Below are 15,425 nucleotides of genomic sequence, written 5' to 3'. Positions count from 1 at the left end.
CATTTAATTGAGCTGCAGCTTAGGAAACATTATGATGGAGTTGTTTGATTCATCGGGAGGTGGCCTTTGTCAAACTCTTGCCCTTGCCCATTTTTCCTGCTTCACACATACTAACTTCAATAACATAGTATTTACTTGCTGTCTAATGTATCCCTCCCACTAGCAGCTGTAATGATGAAAAGATAATCAGTGTCATTTACTTGGTCTGGCAGTTTCTGCCTGCTGGGTGTGATCTTCTCCAATTAATTTTTCCAGCACTCATCAAAACCTATGAAAAGGTCAGGATAATTTTATACACAGATCACTTGGCTATAAATCAAGGTGCTACACTAATAGCACAAACATTTGAAGACAAAGTCCAAATCTATTCTGCAACCAAAATGCCGCGTCCAACGAAAATATAAGGCTGATCGTATCTGAGTTCATCCAACATGCTCAGTCAAATATTCTCTGCATATGGAGGTGTTTAGCTTCTGTCAAGCTAAACACCTCCATATCCTCACTCATCACTCCTTTGGCCTTACCTGACTAGCAGTTCAATCTCCAGCACATTCCTCCAAATATACCCAATATCTCACTTTCTGTGCAAGCAGACTCTGTTTTACCTTGATATTTCTGTTCCCAAACTATCCATCCTGAGCGGTGCCTACGGATATACTCCTCCTTGCTCCTGTCCATCCTCAGCATTCTGAACACAAATCTCAGCTATTTTTTTTTAACTGCACACGTTTTAACAAGCTACCTTTTAATCAGTGGCTTAAAACGTAGCTTGGAATCACAGCTAACATTTATTTAATGTTGTTTTGACTCTGATGCATATACTTTAGCGAAACTGTTGAATAAACACAGAGTTATTTGAGTAATATTTACAAGTGCTAATTATCTCAATATTAACCATTTTCACAGTTTTTTCCTCTTTTAACAGTAACACAAGCATAGCAAACCATTTAAAGCTGGTTAATTAGTCAGGCTCTAGTAGCCACCCTGTAAGCAGCTGCTCAAAAACAGCCTGCTTCCTCCCACCCCCAGTTTCCACTCAATGACAAGTCATGTCTGTTGCACATAGAAATACTTTGAAGCAGTCAAATTAGCTTTTCTTGTAAGTGAGGGAAAACCGTTGGAGCATCTAGCAGTGTGCAACAACAGGTGGGGGAGGGAAAGTGAAGCAGTACTTAGTGCAATAAACAGCTGGAAATTTCCTGGCATTTCATTAAAAGTATACTGAACTGCAAAAAGACCGAAGCAACTTTGACACATGGCTGTTTAGCACCTTGGAATACCTTGACACCAGAAACTGACCCGTCTGCTCTCATTTTTCAGTAATTTTCACACATTCCTCTAAAAAGGAGAATGTGTCTCTTCCGTACTACTAAGAAAAAAGTGTTGGTAGCCCAGTGAGCAGAACTGTTTTACTGTGTGTGCAAAACTCCGCTCACTTTGGCAACTCATCAGAAATTTCATTAAAGGGTCATTTAACTTTTTAAACAGTGTGACAGAATATCTTTTGGAACATTTTGAAACAATAAATGCTTAATGAGGTCATTGTTTTCACTAATGAGGCCGTCAGGGTCACATGAAAACCTGGCTCTTCCCTCTACTTGAGAGGGTAGTGGTCATTAGTGCACTTTATTGCCATTCAGTGTGATTGTTCCTGAGTACAGTTTATAAATCAGATTTTTGCAACTAACGTTTTAAAACTTAAAAAGACTTGAAACATCTTCAAGACACCAACATTTATAAAGGCTCCCTCATACTTGGGCGTACTATGTCAGCCACACAGAGTCATCACAAAGTGTCAGCAGATGGTTGAGATTTCATGGTTGAGCATACCGATTTCCTACGTTTTTCGTAACAAATTCCTTCATTTCCCACAATCTGAAATACTGGCAAGTTTGATGAGATAACTGGGGATATCGCACTGTTTCTTCACCACCAAGGCAGCCACTGCACACCTTATCAACTCAGTGTCACACACAAAACAATTCAACGAGAACACTGTTTCCTGCCGAATCAGTTTATTTTGCGACAAGACTACAATGTCGAGGATGACTGAAAATCTGGTAACCAAAAGACCTTGTGAAGATGCTGGCTGAAGTTGAGAGTGCATTCACAGAGGAAGGATCAATTATGCTAAAACCAGCATAAAAAGCCTGGTAAGCCTGCAATTGCACTCAGGAACACATCCTGTGGTCTGATTAACCTGGAGTTGAAATGTTTGGCAACGATAAACATTGTTACATGTGAAGGAAAAAGAGGGGAAGCTTGCAAACCTGAGAACATAGTTGTGGTGCACGGGTTTGGCGGCGTCATGTTTAAAGTGCAAAGTTGAACTGATGCAAAATAAGAAAAAATTTAGCAAAATAAGAAAATAACATTCGATGGGAATATTTCATCAAAAAACTTCAGCAAAGATATTACAGATCATGTACAAATTGTGCTGTCGGTATCTAAATTCCTGGTTTTAGCTGCATGTCACTCTCTGGTTTTCCAAGCTATATTTGGATGGATCTGCTTGACAGTCCAAGATAATAATGATGTCACATGAAGACATTCAGTCCAATGTGTGTCCACACGCAGACACTAACAACAGACGTTAGAAACTCGCTTGCAGCAGAAAGTTGTGCAAGTTCTAAACATATAATCTATCAAGAGTCCACTTAGCCTGAGTAAACATGACACCAGTGTCAATACACACAGACATCTCTGAGCCTGTGAGAACCAAAGCAATATTTGGAAGCAGCTTGTGTTGTACAGCTAAGTCCGTGTCTAATTAAAATACCCGCAGAGATTGATGCTGAGCAGCTTCTACGATCAGGTGCGGTAATTTTGACGGCAATTAAGCCATATAAATGCAAAGACAATCTACTTCTCATGCCTGCCAGAGAGCGACGTAGCCAAAACGAAATGTGTCATGAATCCACCAGCCACAGTCAATTCACTTCCCTCTGAATATTGCATGGTTATCACGGTTGCTGTCATTAAGATTCCTATCAGCTGCTCTGAAACACAATGCTCTCTGTTCGGCTGAGCCGAAGTCATTTCCTAAACCGAGCTGCTCCCGGGTCTTCAGGTGTCTACTTTTATCCTTTATTCTCAGCAGAAACAAGAAGAGTTCTCGTTCTCGGGGGGATTTCAGAACAAGAACTTCTCCTACGCAGTATGAGCATCTCATTATGGGAAAAGACAATGCATTATGACAGAAAAAAAAAAAAACCTGACTTTTCCTCTAAGCAATCCAAGCATTAAGACGCATAACATGCTGTTTGAGTGAGGGCTTGACAGCAGGAGTGAAGAACCTCAAATCATCCTTACTGGGAGCATGGCACACCAGAGAGAAATTTATCAGGGCTGCTTTACAATAATAAGTCCCAAAAGTACATTTTTAGCTTTGGCTTACAAGAGCATTGCAGAAAAGGCTGTCTGAGTCGGGTTGTGAAACAAAAAGGTTTGAGCCAGTCTCAGAGAGGAGCCACAGTGATGTTATTTACTGAGCAAACACTTGGAGGGACTTCAGCTGATCAGCGCAGTACACTGTGTTCACCCAAACACACACGCACATGCGCGCAAACACACATGCCCGCACACATAAAGCATACAAACACACTCACTGAACTTCAAAGCATTGGACTGTGACGTGACAGCACAATGCACGAGCTCATGCTCTGCTGACAGACGTGTTTACTGCTCACCTTTCTGATTTTTACATGAATCTCAGAGCAAATTATCACAACACCTGACAGGTCTAAATTAGGAGAGGATTTCTTGCGGGGTTTTTTTCTCCATTTAAAAATCTCCCCATCACCCAAATGGTTAGAAAATTTATTTAAATTGATAAACCTAAAAAATTTTCACCCAACATAATTTTTTGTGTGTGCTCTTTTTAAAGAAAAAATAGTAAAGTTGAAATGTTTGTATGCACAAATGATTTGTCTAACCACTCAGGTTTGGAAACCTTGGTTTTAGATTGCAGAAAAAATAAGTATTGAAGATATCAGGGGGAAAAAAAACAGTTTTAGTAAAGGGCAAAAGAATCATACTCCTTGAACCGTTTCACGTTTTGTCACATTGTAGCCAAACACTGAACTCTATTTAATTGGATTTGATATGGCAGATTGCAAAACACTCATTGTTATCAAGTGGAAGCATAATAATACTTTCAATACATTGTAGTCAACCAGTCCGAGTGAATATTTTGTTAAATCACCTTCACTCCAATTACAGCTGCACGCCTTCAGGGTATTTAGCTGCCAGTTTTGCAGATGTAAAGACAGTAAAAAGTAGCTTTCACACATTCTCAATTAGATTTATTTAGATTTTGACTAGGCCGTTCTAACATGAATTTGGTTACAGCTGTCTCATTTTAATATCGATCTAGGGTCTGCCGTTATGTAAGGGAGAGCAGGTTCAGGGTTCAACTTCTGTTGAAGTTGTTTGCTTTGTGTTTATCTGCTACAAAAGGCTAAAATAACACACATTCAAATTTATGGTTGGGAAGCAACAAAATGTAAGAAAGTTAGAGAAATATAAATAATTTTTTCAAGGCACAGTATCAGTTTAAAAGCATAATAAAGTGAAAGAAGAACAGTCAGCAACAACTAAGGTGACATCAAGGAAAAAATACAGAAAAGGATATTTATGTTGACTTAGAGAGCTAAGCAGACAAGAGGAATGGATTAAATAGAATTTGTTTAAGAGGGTCGAAAGGTTGAACGAGCACAAATTAAAAAAAATTAGCTACACAAAGTCACCAAGAGGGGTTTAAATAAAAAGGAGTAATGGGAAATATTTGTTTCTAAACTGTTTAGAAACAAATGGGACTACTTGAAAAACTCTGTATGTCACATTATTTTCAAAAGAGTATCAAAAAAATAACTCCTGTTATAACGATTCACACATCCTTACACATGTCCTAAGATAAAAATTGTATACCGCCGTCTTGCACCATACTACAACAGTTGTCATGGTTACGGTGCTTCTCGACTACTCTCAGCGAAGTCAGACACCCCGGATGCTCTGCAGAGATCCAAGAGAAAGCAATTCACACATCTGCTTGTGTTTCCACCACACCTCAGGCTACATGCCATCGCTCACAAGGTAAGTAAATAATTATCACCAGTAAGCACAAGAAGAGAAAAAAAAAACATCACTGTCAAAGAAAGAGATACAATGTTTATTCACAGGAGTGAATAACTGAGATGGTTAAAGAAGGAAAGAAACAAACAAGAATGGAGCCATTTTAAGGTGTGAAAGAAAGAAGCAGCAAAAGAAATCTTAAAGATACATGGTCAAAACATTAAAATTTTACATTTTGCATGAAGTTTTTTATTATTTAACTGAGCCCAAAGTGGCATTCAATATTATTCAAAGAAAGAAATTAAAGCTTTTAGGTCAATTTTAGATGGTCTTAAACCCTTGGTTATCATTTGCTCACATTCATCTCTGACATAAGAAAATTGTTGCAAACTTAAAATCATTGGAAATGGTTTGATATTCCTCATCCCTGGTCCTCATAATAATGATGATAATAAAAATATATGAGCATGAGCTTTTCTTAACAGCAGCACAAAACTATGAAAGTTACATGAGAAGCTAGTCACACATGCTAACTGTAACATAGCTACCAAACACAAACTACTCCATTCAATTATTTTAATGATTTTCAATTATTTCTTATTGTGCAGAAATGTACTTCTAGGCTTATCTTCATTTTCCAGAGTAAAGCACACAACCTGACATCGGCTGGTTAATTAGATGGGCTATCAGCTCAGGCAGAGCCTGCAGTCAGCTGCTTAACAGTCATGCCACTTGAAACTTGCCAACTCTAGCTTTAAAGCAAGATTGCCTGGATAAGCGTGAAGGGTAGTACTGCTTTAGTTATGCCAAGACTATAATCAAAGATACCCCAAACAGATAACATTTTATGCTTTGTAAGCCAGGAAAATGTGTAGTGTCTTTTTATGCCAGGTGATGAGTGGCGCAGAGCAACAGGTGGGTAAAGGGAAGCACTCTGTTACTCTATGATCCATATACACCGAGGAAATCTGGCTCGCTCTGGCACTTTCTGCATTGTTTAATAGAAAAGGACTTTGAACCATAGGGATGGTAAGATTAAAGATTTGAATGTCAAATCTTTGACATTTGTGGCATACCAGTAACTGGTCCGTTCCTAATAACAATATATTAATGTAACAGATGAAATAAATTAGTTAACATCGGCATTGGTGTTTTTACACAAGGTTATCACACAGAGAAAATGTAACACTGGTTCAAGCTAAGAAACACTACGGTAAAATACAAATCACAGAATATTCTCAAACTTTCTTCTGGAGAATATTTTCAGATTGCAAAAACAGTGAATATAAATCTCAGCAGACATCCTTACCGCTGCTCAGGACGGTGACACGTGGAGTCACGTCCAGGTCCAGAGGCGTTCTGAATGGAAAGCCATTCGCCACTGCACACAACGAAGTGAGCAAAAGGAGCATCGCTGCCATGAAGCGAGCTCCCCGCATCTCTGCCGGGCGTCTCTTAGGGTAGAAACTCTCCTTCATCAGGTCGCACGTGTGCACAAAGACATTCACCTCTTCAGACAAACACTGGTGGGTTGTCACTCTTTTCCTTCACTGTGGGGTTCCTTCAGTGTGCAGCAGCAAGGAGGGAGGAAGCCTGAAATAGTAAAACGCACACACAGAGCCAGTGGAGTTAATAGTCTGTGATTGAGAATGGCAACATAGGAAGAAAAGTTGGTGCAGCAGGGTTCAGTCACAACAAATGAGCTGATGCATAGGTTGTTCCAAGAAATACACAGGAAGTGCAGTTGATCAATTAAAACACATCATGTGCTCCAAACTCTCAGAGCATTGATTAAGAGAACAGCAATCTCATAATTTAATAAAAAGAACACAACTGAAAACAGAGACACGTATGCGCCAACATCCTGACCCTAAACTTGAGGGTTAAGCTGCAGAGACGAGCAATCTAGATCAATATGAGGTGAAACCAGTTCAACAGCGCACGTACCTGAGAGGAGACAAACCCACGAGTGGATGAAAGGTGAAATATGATCATCTTTGTGAATTGTGTGTGTGTGTGTGTGTGCTGTGATGTGAATGCCAATGTTGCTTCTAAGACCCTCTTCAGGAGCAGTGGAAGATGTGATAGCGAGAGGAGGAAAGGGATGAATTGTTTGTGTGTATCCCATGCACCAGTGCCCTCACTGACTGAGAGAGAAAACACTGGCACACACTCTGAGGAGCAGCGCAAGCCTTGTCCAACCTTATTTGCAATAATGGTAATATCTCTCTTTCATTTACTGCCTCTCTTTTAAGCAGTAAAGGAGAGAGATACTAACTGCTCCCAGGTCCCACTGTAAGCAGCCACACTCTTCAGCACTTTCCATCAAACAAATCATGTCTAAGTCCTTCAAGCCGAGAGTCCAGAGTCTTTGCTTAATACGCCACACAGACACGGAACCTGGCACAGCATTAAAGCTTTTGATCAAAAATGAGAAAAACAAAAAGAAAAAAATATATAACAGGTTGAAAAGTGAAGCTATTGGTAGTGGAGGCAGTGACTACACCTTTACAGAAAGTCTTTGTAGTTCTCCAAGGCTAACACCATGACAACTGGCTTTAACGTTGCATAATGCAGCAGCAAGAGCGATGCACCATATCTGTGATGGTGACAGCAATACAAAGAATCAGAAACGTGTGTTTTATTTTCACAGCATACACATTGTCACAAAGAGAAAATATGGGCTCCGTCAGACTCTGGGTTTGGAAAAAAGTTTCGTAATCACATTCCTAAACAAGAAACATCACTTCCAAAGGTAGAAAAGGACAGGGAGTAAACCTGTGATGTCTTTGGGTAGGAGCTTTTTTTTTTTTTTTTTTTTTTTGTGGCAATGTATCATTTCTTCTTAACAGAAGGTCAAACTAAAACACCTCTTTGACAAGCCAAAGTAAACAGAGATTAGTAGCCAGCCACATGATGATGCAACAGCAATCTGCGGATATTTATAGAAGAAAACTCTCTGCTTTGTTGGGAAAGTATTGATTGGTGGATTATCAGGATTCCTTATAAGTTGGCTGCCTTCATTTACACACCAACATTGTGTAGGAATTAGCTGAAGGTCTCTGAAAGAAGGCTCCTACACTTAGCTTGCAAGTTTCCAAAAAAATACAAATTCAGACCCTGGGAAATATTTATGCTTCAATGTAGCCATTTTTGATTCAATTCCCGATCTTGGGACATTCACCCCTTCTCTTCATGCTGATTTAATGTCTGAGTAAATGTAACAAACTGACTAAACATAACAAGTGCCACAAAACCTAAAAACAATTAACTACAGATGGTAAACTATGACAGCATCTGTGATACTCAAACCGTAAAGACTTGTTCCAAACATTAAGCCTAACAAATTACCAAGTTAATATCAGTTTATTAGACCAGAATGACAGTTAAGTTATAATATTCCCTGTTTTAAGCTAGGAAAAATTTAGGCTGCTATCAATATCCAATATTGCTGTTATGGCCGATAACCAACATTGATCAACGTTACATATATTGTCATAACCCGTGAAATAAAGATTTAACCACTGGAATAGCTTCTCTGCTTCAGTTAAACAGACCAGTACATTAACTGATACCGATGTCAATACTGATGTTATATCATGCAACCACCCAAAAGACACGTTTATTCGACAAATGCCAAATAAAGCAAGTGAGTTCTGTTCCTCCTTTACATGTGATGTTTAACACCCTCTGCAGAACACAGGAACCATACCTTACAAGTCTGACCAGACCAGTTTGGCTGCAAGCAAGACCTGCTGCTGCTTTCAAATTCTGCTTGGTTCTCCATCCCCCTCTCCTGGGCTTAAAGGTCAGAGATCCTCACCTCCTGACATGCAGAAGATATGTTCAGGTGTTTTGACGGGTTCTCATCACTCCCAGCACCATGGCCACAGATTGATGAGACCAGTGTAGACATTATGATAACTATTAAATATATACTTACACTGGAGTTGTCTGACTGGACTAATTTTAGCAGATTTCTATTTTCAATATTAACTCGAGGTTAAAAACATATGGTAAAGACATTAAAGCTGTGATAATTATGATGTTTTTGTGCAGCAATATTTTCTGTTCTAAATAGAAGCAGTCATATCATGTTATCTGTATTTATTTGGAGTGTTTATTTAAATATTAAAACACTTTCATGTTTTTATGCAGTAAGAATCTAAAAAGAAAAAAAAAAAACATAGCTATACTCAACATTATTAACATTTGATTCGCTACTGAATTTGCAATTAGGATTGTATGATGTCAGGAAAACATTTCATTGTGAGACTATTGCTGATTATAATGATGGTGTGTGCACCAAAGCCAGTTGAAAAAGGTTCTTAGGATGCAGAGTGTTGATGCGCAGTACTTAAAAGATTACATCCAACCAGATGCCAAAGCAGTTCTTTGCAACTGCAATTTTGTAAATGCTCTATTTGCAATGTAAATCATTTATCCAGTACTGTTTTGACAGCGTTACTGTGTGAAACTAACTGCCAAGGGAACCTAAAAGGCAGCAATGCAAAACAATAAAATAACAGGAAATTAATTTAAATCATGTACTCAAAAACACACTGGCTCTGTTTGCATATGTTGCCATTTTATTGTCTCCCCACTTTGCAAAACTTCCACTTTGGGTTTGTGGCGGCTTTGCAAAGAAAAACAAACACCACATGTAAAATATCTTAAGTAATAAAAAGCTCAGCGGCTTTAATAATTGGCACTAGAAAGAATCATTTAAACCAGCGGACCCTCAAGTTTTAGATGTCTTAGAGTAATAAACACAGAATGTCTGAAGTAAAAATTAAATCAACTCAGACGTTACAGTGCGGCTTATTGATCTCTGCAAAAGTATGTTAATTTACAACCGACGGGAAATGAAACCCAAGTCGATGGCTTCAAAAATGTGACTTTTAGATTTCTTATGGTCCCCTAAGAAGAAGAAAAGTGGAATGTCAAACTTAATCTACCAAAGTACGGCTGCTTTTCATGAGTTTTTGCATTTGGGAACGATTCCAATTTCACTAATGTTACAATTTTACTCTGCAGAGGAGCAGTTACTCCAGCCATAAATCCCCCCAATGGATGTCAGCTGTAACGATTTGTAAGATTTCTCAATCTTGTGTGAGCATCATCTAAAATAAGCCAACAACAAGGAAACAAAAGGAGTTGCATTCAGGGACACTTTTATTCATCATTCACTTACCTCATGGACTCAGTGAAAACAGATTGTCTTGATCTATAAGCAGTCAGGCAATCAACCTCCTATAGTGGTCCTGATAAGGAAGAGCAGTGCTTTATGGGTAAATGAAATATGAATATAACAGAAAAGAGAAAACGGGAAATAAAATTGCAGAGAGCAATTACTCCATTTTCACCACTCTCTATGGTTAAATATTTCTGATTTCATCTCAACAGTTTAGGAAACTTTAATTTGAAGACTGGCAACCAAGCAATAAGCCAAAAGTGTGAAAAAACATGGAGCCAGATGACCTTTCTAATCTGTCGACCTGCTGATCTCAGCCCCCAACATGCTCTCTGTCCTGCGACATTCATTCACAGAAATGATTTTGTCAAGCAACCATAAAGCGTCAATGGACTTGAACAGCGGAGGACGGTGGTGACAGCTCCCTTAACAGACACCACTTATCCTGAAGAACATATAAAGCTGAATTTCTCAGCGTACATGAATGTGCCTGAGTGACAATGCAAAGAAAAGATTACAGTCACAGTTTCTGAGCTGTGCTTCAACCAATAGATAGACGGCTTAAAAACCAGCAGAACTGAACTGTATTTGTTCACAATTCTGCAGCTTTACATGTTTCACAGGCGCAGTGGTGAATAAAACACTGAGCTCTGTACATCCATCTCCAACACTAGAGTTATTCTGATACAGAGGGTTAGCTGAAGACAAAGCTTTGTCACTGAGATGCTGTTTGCCATCATTTGTTTAGAAAAGATTATTCCTGTTTTATATAACAGAAATAATCTCCTCTTTCTATTTCAGGTGTGATGTCAGCCTAAAAACCCATCAAGAGTCGCTGGCCTTAAATTCATCATTTCTGAGGGCATACAGGGACTTGCATCTTCTGTGAATATAATAATCTTATAGTCAGGTATTACAGATATGATTTATAGCTAAAGAAAAAGCTAAAACAGCAAAAGGGTGCATTAGGGTCCCTAATTATTTACTTGCAAAAATACTAAAATGAACACATGCAGACTTGGTTGTTTTTGCGTTAATAAGCACCATCCTTTTATTTTGAAACAGCCCAGATGACTCCAGGTTCATTCCCCCCTTGTGCTGATCACTCACATACATGTTGACATTTCACCCCATCCTATTTTCGTTTCACATTTCTCAACAAATCTTTTCACAGCCATTTGCTTGAATAAATGTTTATTCGCTAGGTTATTAAGTACTTTTGCTAAATTGGTGAGGATAAAGAGTCCTAAAAATGCTCATATCCATCCCTTTATTAATGGTTTTTACCCCATTATCATTCATGTCATCATGTAATTCCTAAGGACAGCCTGGAGAAAACAGTAAGCCCAAAATGTTTCTGGACGGTGGGAGGAAGCTGGAGTACCCGAAGAGGACCCCCGCCTGCTCATGGAGAACATGTGTGGGAGTCCAGGATTTTCTGCTGACAGCCAACAGTGCAAATAACTAAAGATTTTATTCCTCATCCTATTCTCATTGATTGGAGTTCTGATCCCAGTTTGGGTCCTCTGACTATTATGAAATGAGGCCTGATCAAACCACAACAACTCATTGTTATTAATTTATTTGTAGTGTGCTTAAATTTCTATACGTAAGGATATTGAATTTGACTGAATTTGAATTTACGAAATGTCACATGTGAAACATCATACATACTTCACCAGAATGCTCTTTCCCAACGCTGCAAGAGCAAAATTACATAATTTTACTCTTGCTGCAATGGCAAACATTCTGGTCGGAAATTTAGAGTAGTAATTATTGACAAACGTTGCACTGTGTGCACCTATGTGGACTTTCTAATAATTTTGAAGTAGAGAGCTGGAGAAATATAAAATATCTTCACCAGAAAGAACATTGCTCTAAAAATTATTTAATGTTGCTTTAAAAAAAATTTAAAAAAATACAACAAATAAGATAGAGCAGCATGGCTAACAAGTACACAACTGCAGATTTGCAATCTGAGCAGACAGCTTGACTAATTAATTATCTAATATAAGCTGTAGAGAGCAGGAAAACCAAGAGGCATAATACTCTGACAATACACAAGCTTTTGCAAAGAAGTACATCTAATTTTAGGAAGTGAATATTCTAATTTTATTCTGGTGCCTGGTCTACGAATGAAAAGAACAAACAATAATATGTTTTAAGTTACATTATTTAAAAAACAATAAATATATTACTGTAGCTGAAGAATTAATAGTTGTCCCTTCCGTCTTTTAAAAATATTTTTAGATTATGTTACATATTTAAGTTGTTTGTGTGTTTAAATACCCCAAAATTAGTTAAGGATATCACAGTATTAAAATCTCATGTGGGCCCTGTTTAGAGTTGTATTTGAAACGTAATCAATTGCAAATTTATTGACGGAATCTGACTTGATGTTGTGTTTTTATTGTTGATTCTATGTTGCATTGTGTTTTTGTGTTTGATTTGATGTAAAGCACTTTGAAATGCCTTGCTGCTGAAATGTGCTATACAAATAAAGTTTGATTGATTGATTGATTGATTGATTACCATGCTTACAAGTGGCCATGTTGCCAGATGACCTACTCCTACTTGAAACTAGATGTTTTTTACAGTAAGAATTTATTTTAGCCTTCCTGTTATCATCAATGTTTGTCAGGTCTGGCCCTTTGGACTCCTAATAAAAAGAAACTGCAGGATATTGACTCACTCAGAACTTAAAGATCAGATCAAAGACTCTCTGAAAGAGTCCAAACAAACATCTAGATAACAAAAGAGTTGGAAACCAGCTCTATAATTGTTATCATGCTGATCAATCAAGCCAAGAATCTCCATTAAAGAGTAGATAACGGAGGTTAGTTGGTTTACATGGTCTACTCTGGGAGCTTAATTGCTAGCTGGCATGTAAGACACTGTCCAGATGATGACTGGGTAACACACTTTGAAAGATCTATGCTCCTCCTGCACCTTGTGTGTTTACAGTGCACGCTCTCAGCTGTCTCCTTCACATGTGGTAGATAGGTCTGGGAAATGTACAATTACTAAAACTCACTCCTGAAAAGTCTAGATTACTTAATACCGCAGTCATGCAGAGAGAGACACAAAGGGTCAATGGATGTTTTCATTATACAGACAAGCAATTTAAACACACTGCGGGGAATATAGTGAGGTGTCACCCTATGTCAATTTAATATCCCTCAAGATAAAATACTTGTTCCACATCGTTTCAAGAGAATAGCCTATATGTTATTTGGAAAAAAGAAAATAAAGAAAGTAAAAGAAAAAAAACATGACTATAATGTGTCTAGAATTTGAGCATGATAGGAAATTGTCAGAGTAACAATTAAAGTACCACAATACACCAGAACCAACCCGAATAAGACTATTTTCGTGTAAGATTTAGTCTATCTTACCTAAATTCGTGTCCTGATTCCTCGAGAAAATGGATGTATCAGTTTCCAGCTTGTCATAATCCAAGTGGACTTTAGCCGCTCTCTCTCAAACAGCGACTAATACCCAACAGCTCCTCTGCTCGGCTACCGTCATCAGGTGGCCCGCCCTCTTTTCCACTTTCTTTCCATTAACCTCTGAAGCCCTTTATTTTTCCTGTTCTCAACAATGAAACGATATGTTTCATTGTTGATGGGAAACCTGATGTGAAACCTGATGGGTTACTAGCCCACTTTCCAAGGTAATATTACCAGGTCCAGGAAGCGCAGCGAGTTGAGGTAAAAGTGATAAAGGTGGACGCAGCCTATCCCCGCTAGTGGTGAGACACTGACCCCTAGCGTTCACTTTGAGAATTACATAGATTAATGCATTTAATCTATGCAATTAAACGGAACGCATTCACTCATTCCATTTAGGAGTATTTTAGTGTGTTTGAAAATTTCAAACTCTGGAAGTAGTAATCTTTGACTAGTCAAATTGACTACTACTAGTAGCTATTATTGTGGTCTATTTTAACTAAAATGAGATTTACTTCAGTGACAGTTCAGTGATGAATTCTTTTTGAATTCACGAGATAGAAGCTATTTTTGAGAAAGTAAAAAAAAAAAAAATTCAAATTAGTTTAGTAAAGAATTCAGAGATCACAAACTGTGTTTTAAAGTAATTCAGTCAGTGTGAAATAAGTGAGCCCTAGGTGGACTATAGTTCTCATGATGCAATGTTCCTTTCTTGTGAGAGATGAGCCAAAAAATCTTGTTTTTGTTCTTTCACAAACAGAATCAAGTGCGTTTGAAAGAATCTTTGTTTAGTGTAGTTATGGCTTCAATGTAGTTTTTTCAGATTTGCAATTTGAGATCAAGGAGGCCTCCAAAAAGTTTTTAAAGTGGTTTGGCAGATGAAGGGGACTGATAACCTTGGCGAGGCAAACTGCAACTGAGCTCTTTAACAAAATTTAAACAGTTTTACTGAGCAGCTGTCATATGTTTATAATGGAGAGCTGGACTAACACGGAATTCAGTATATTTATAAAAAAATGAAAAAAAAAAAAAAACACATTATGTTTCAGTGGGGAGGCCAGTAAATTGACGTGGTGGAGTCAGACATTTCCCTTTCTGTATTTTCAAGAAAATACTGATATTATTCAGCTTCACAATATTACACCATAAATTCTTGCATTTTAGTTTTCACAGAACAATATTATACCCATTCCATATGAAAGGGCATGCAAATTCATAACTATATGATGTCATCTTACTACCTCCTGGTGGTATTTCCTCATAGCAACATTAAAGCTGCTGAGTTATGAGTCAGAATTTTCAAACGGATAATAAGTGGTTCTGGGGAATAGCTACACCATCATTTCTGGTTCCCTGAGGCCAAAGCAGACAGGAAAATAAATACAAAGGTTTTAAAAGACAATTGAATTGTGAGTTTGTTGACAACAAATTAAAGGTTAACTGCTTTTTCAGCGTTCGAGGGACTAATATGTGCTCAAAAGATAATTCCAAGTTCACTCTTGCTGTTTCAGGGTCTGGTAGCTTTTGTGTGACTCATTCATCTAAAGCCATGTGGATGAAACCTGCGGCTCCTCGTCTGCCGCATCCCTCGGGTAATGTAAAGGTTGTAACCTAATAGCCAATAGAATAAATGTGACTGTTAGATATATAATATTTCTTTGAAGATAAATAACTGAATAAGATAAATGAATAAATGTGACTGTGAGGGA

The 15,425-nt window shown here is 38.0% G+C and overlaps 1 protein-coding gene across 1 annotated transcript in view; it reads right to left on the bottom strand.

Annotated features, from left to right (window-relative positions):
* LOC122843041 (semaphorin-4G-like) overlaps nt 1–14,033 on the bottom strand; it is a 28,588-nt gene extending 14,555 nt beyond the window's left edge. The window contains exons 1-2 of the mRNA XM_044137480.1: nt 13,663–14,033; nt 6,383–6,666 (exon numbers count right to left, since the gene is read on the bottom strand). Coding sequence (XP_043993415.1) covers nt 6,383–6,551 — 169 coding nt within the window. The 5' untranslated portion in view covers nt 6,552–6,666; nt 13,663–14,033. The remainder of the gene's footprint in view (nt 1–6,382; nt 6,667–13,662) is intronic.
* Between the last annotated feature and the right edge of the window lie 1,392 nt (nt 14,034–15,425).

The sequence above is a fragment of the Gambusia affinis genome, linkage group LG13, assembly GCF_019740435.1.
Source record: "Gambusia affinis linkage group LG13, SWU_Gaff_1.0, whole genome shotgun sequence".
Lineage (NCBI taxonomy): Eukaryota > Metazoa > Chordata > Actinopteri > Cyprinodontiformes > Poeciliidae > Gambusia > Gambusia affinis.
The sequence above is the reverse complement of the archived record's forward strand: the minus strand, read 5'-3'. Positions and strand labels throughout refer to the sequence as shown.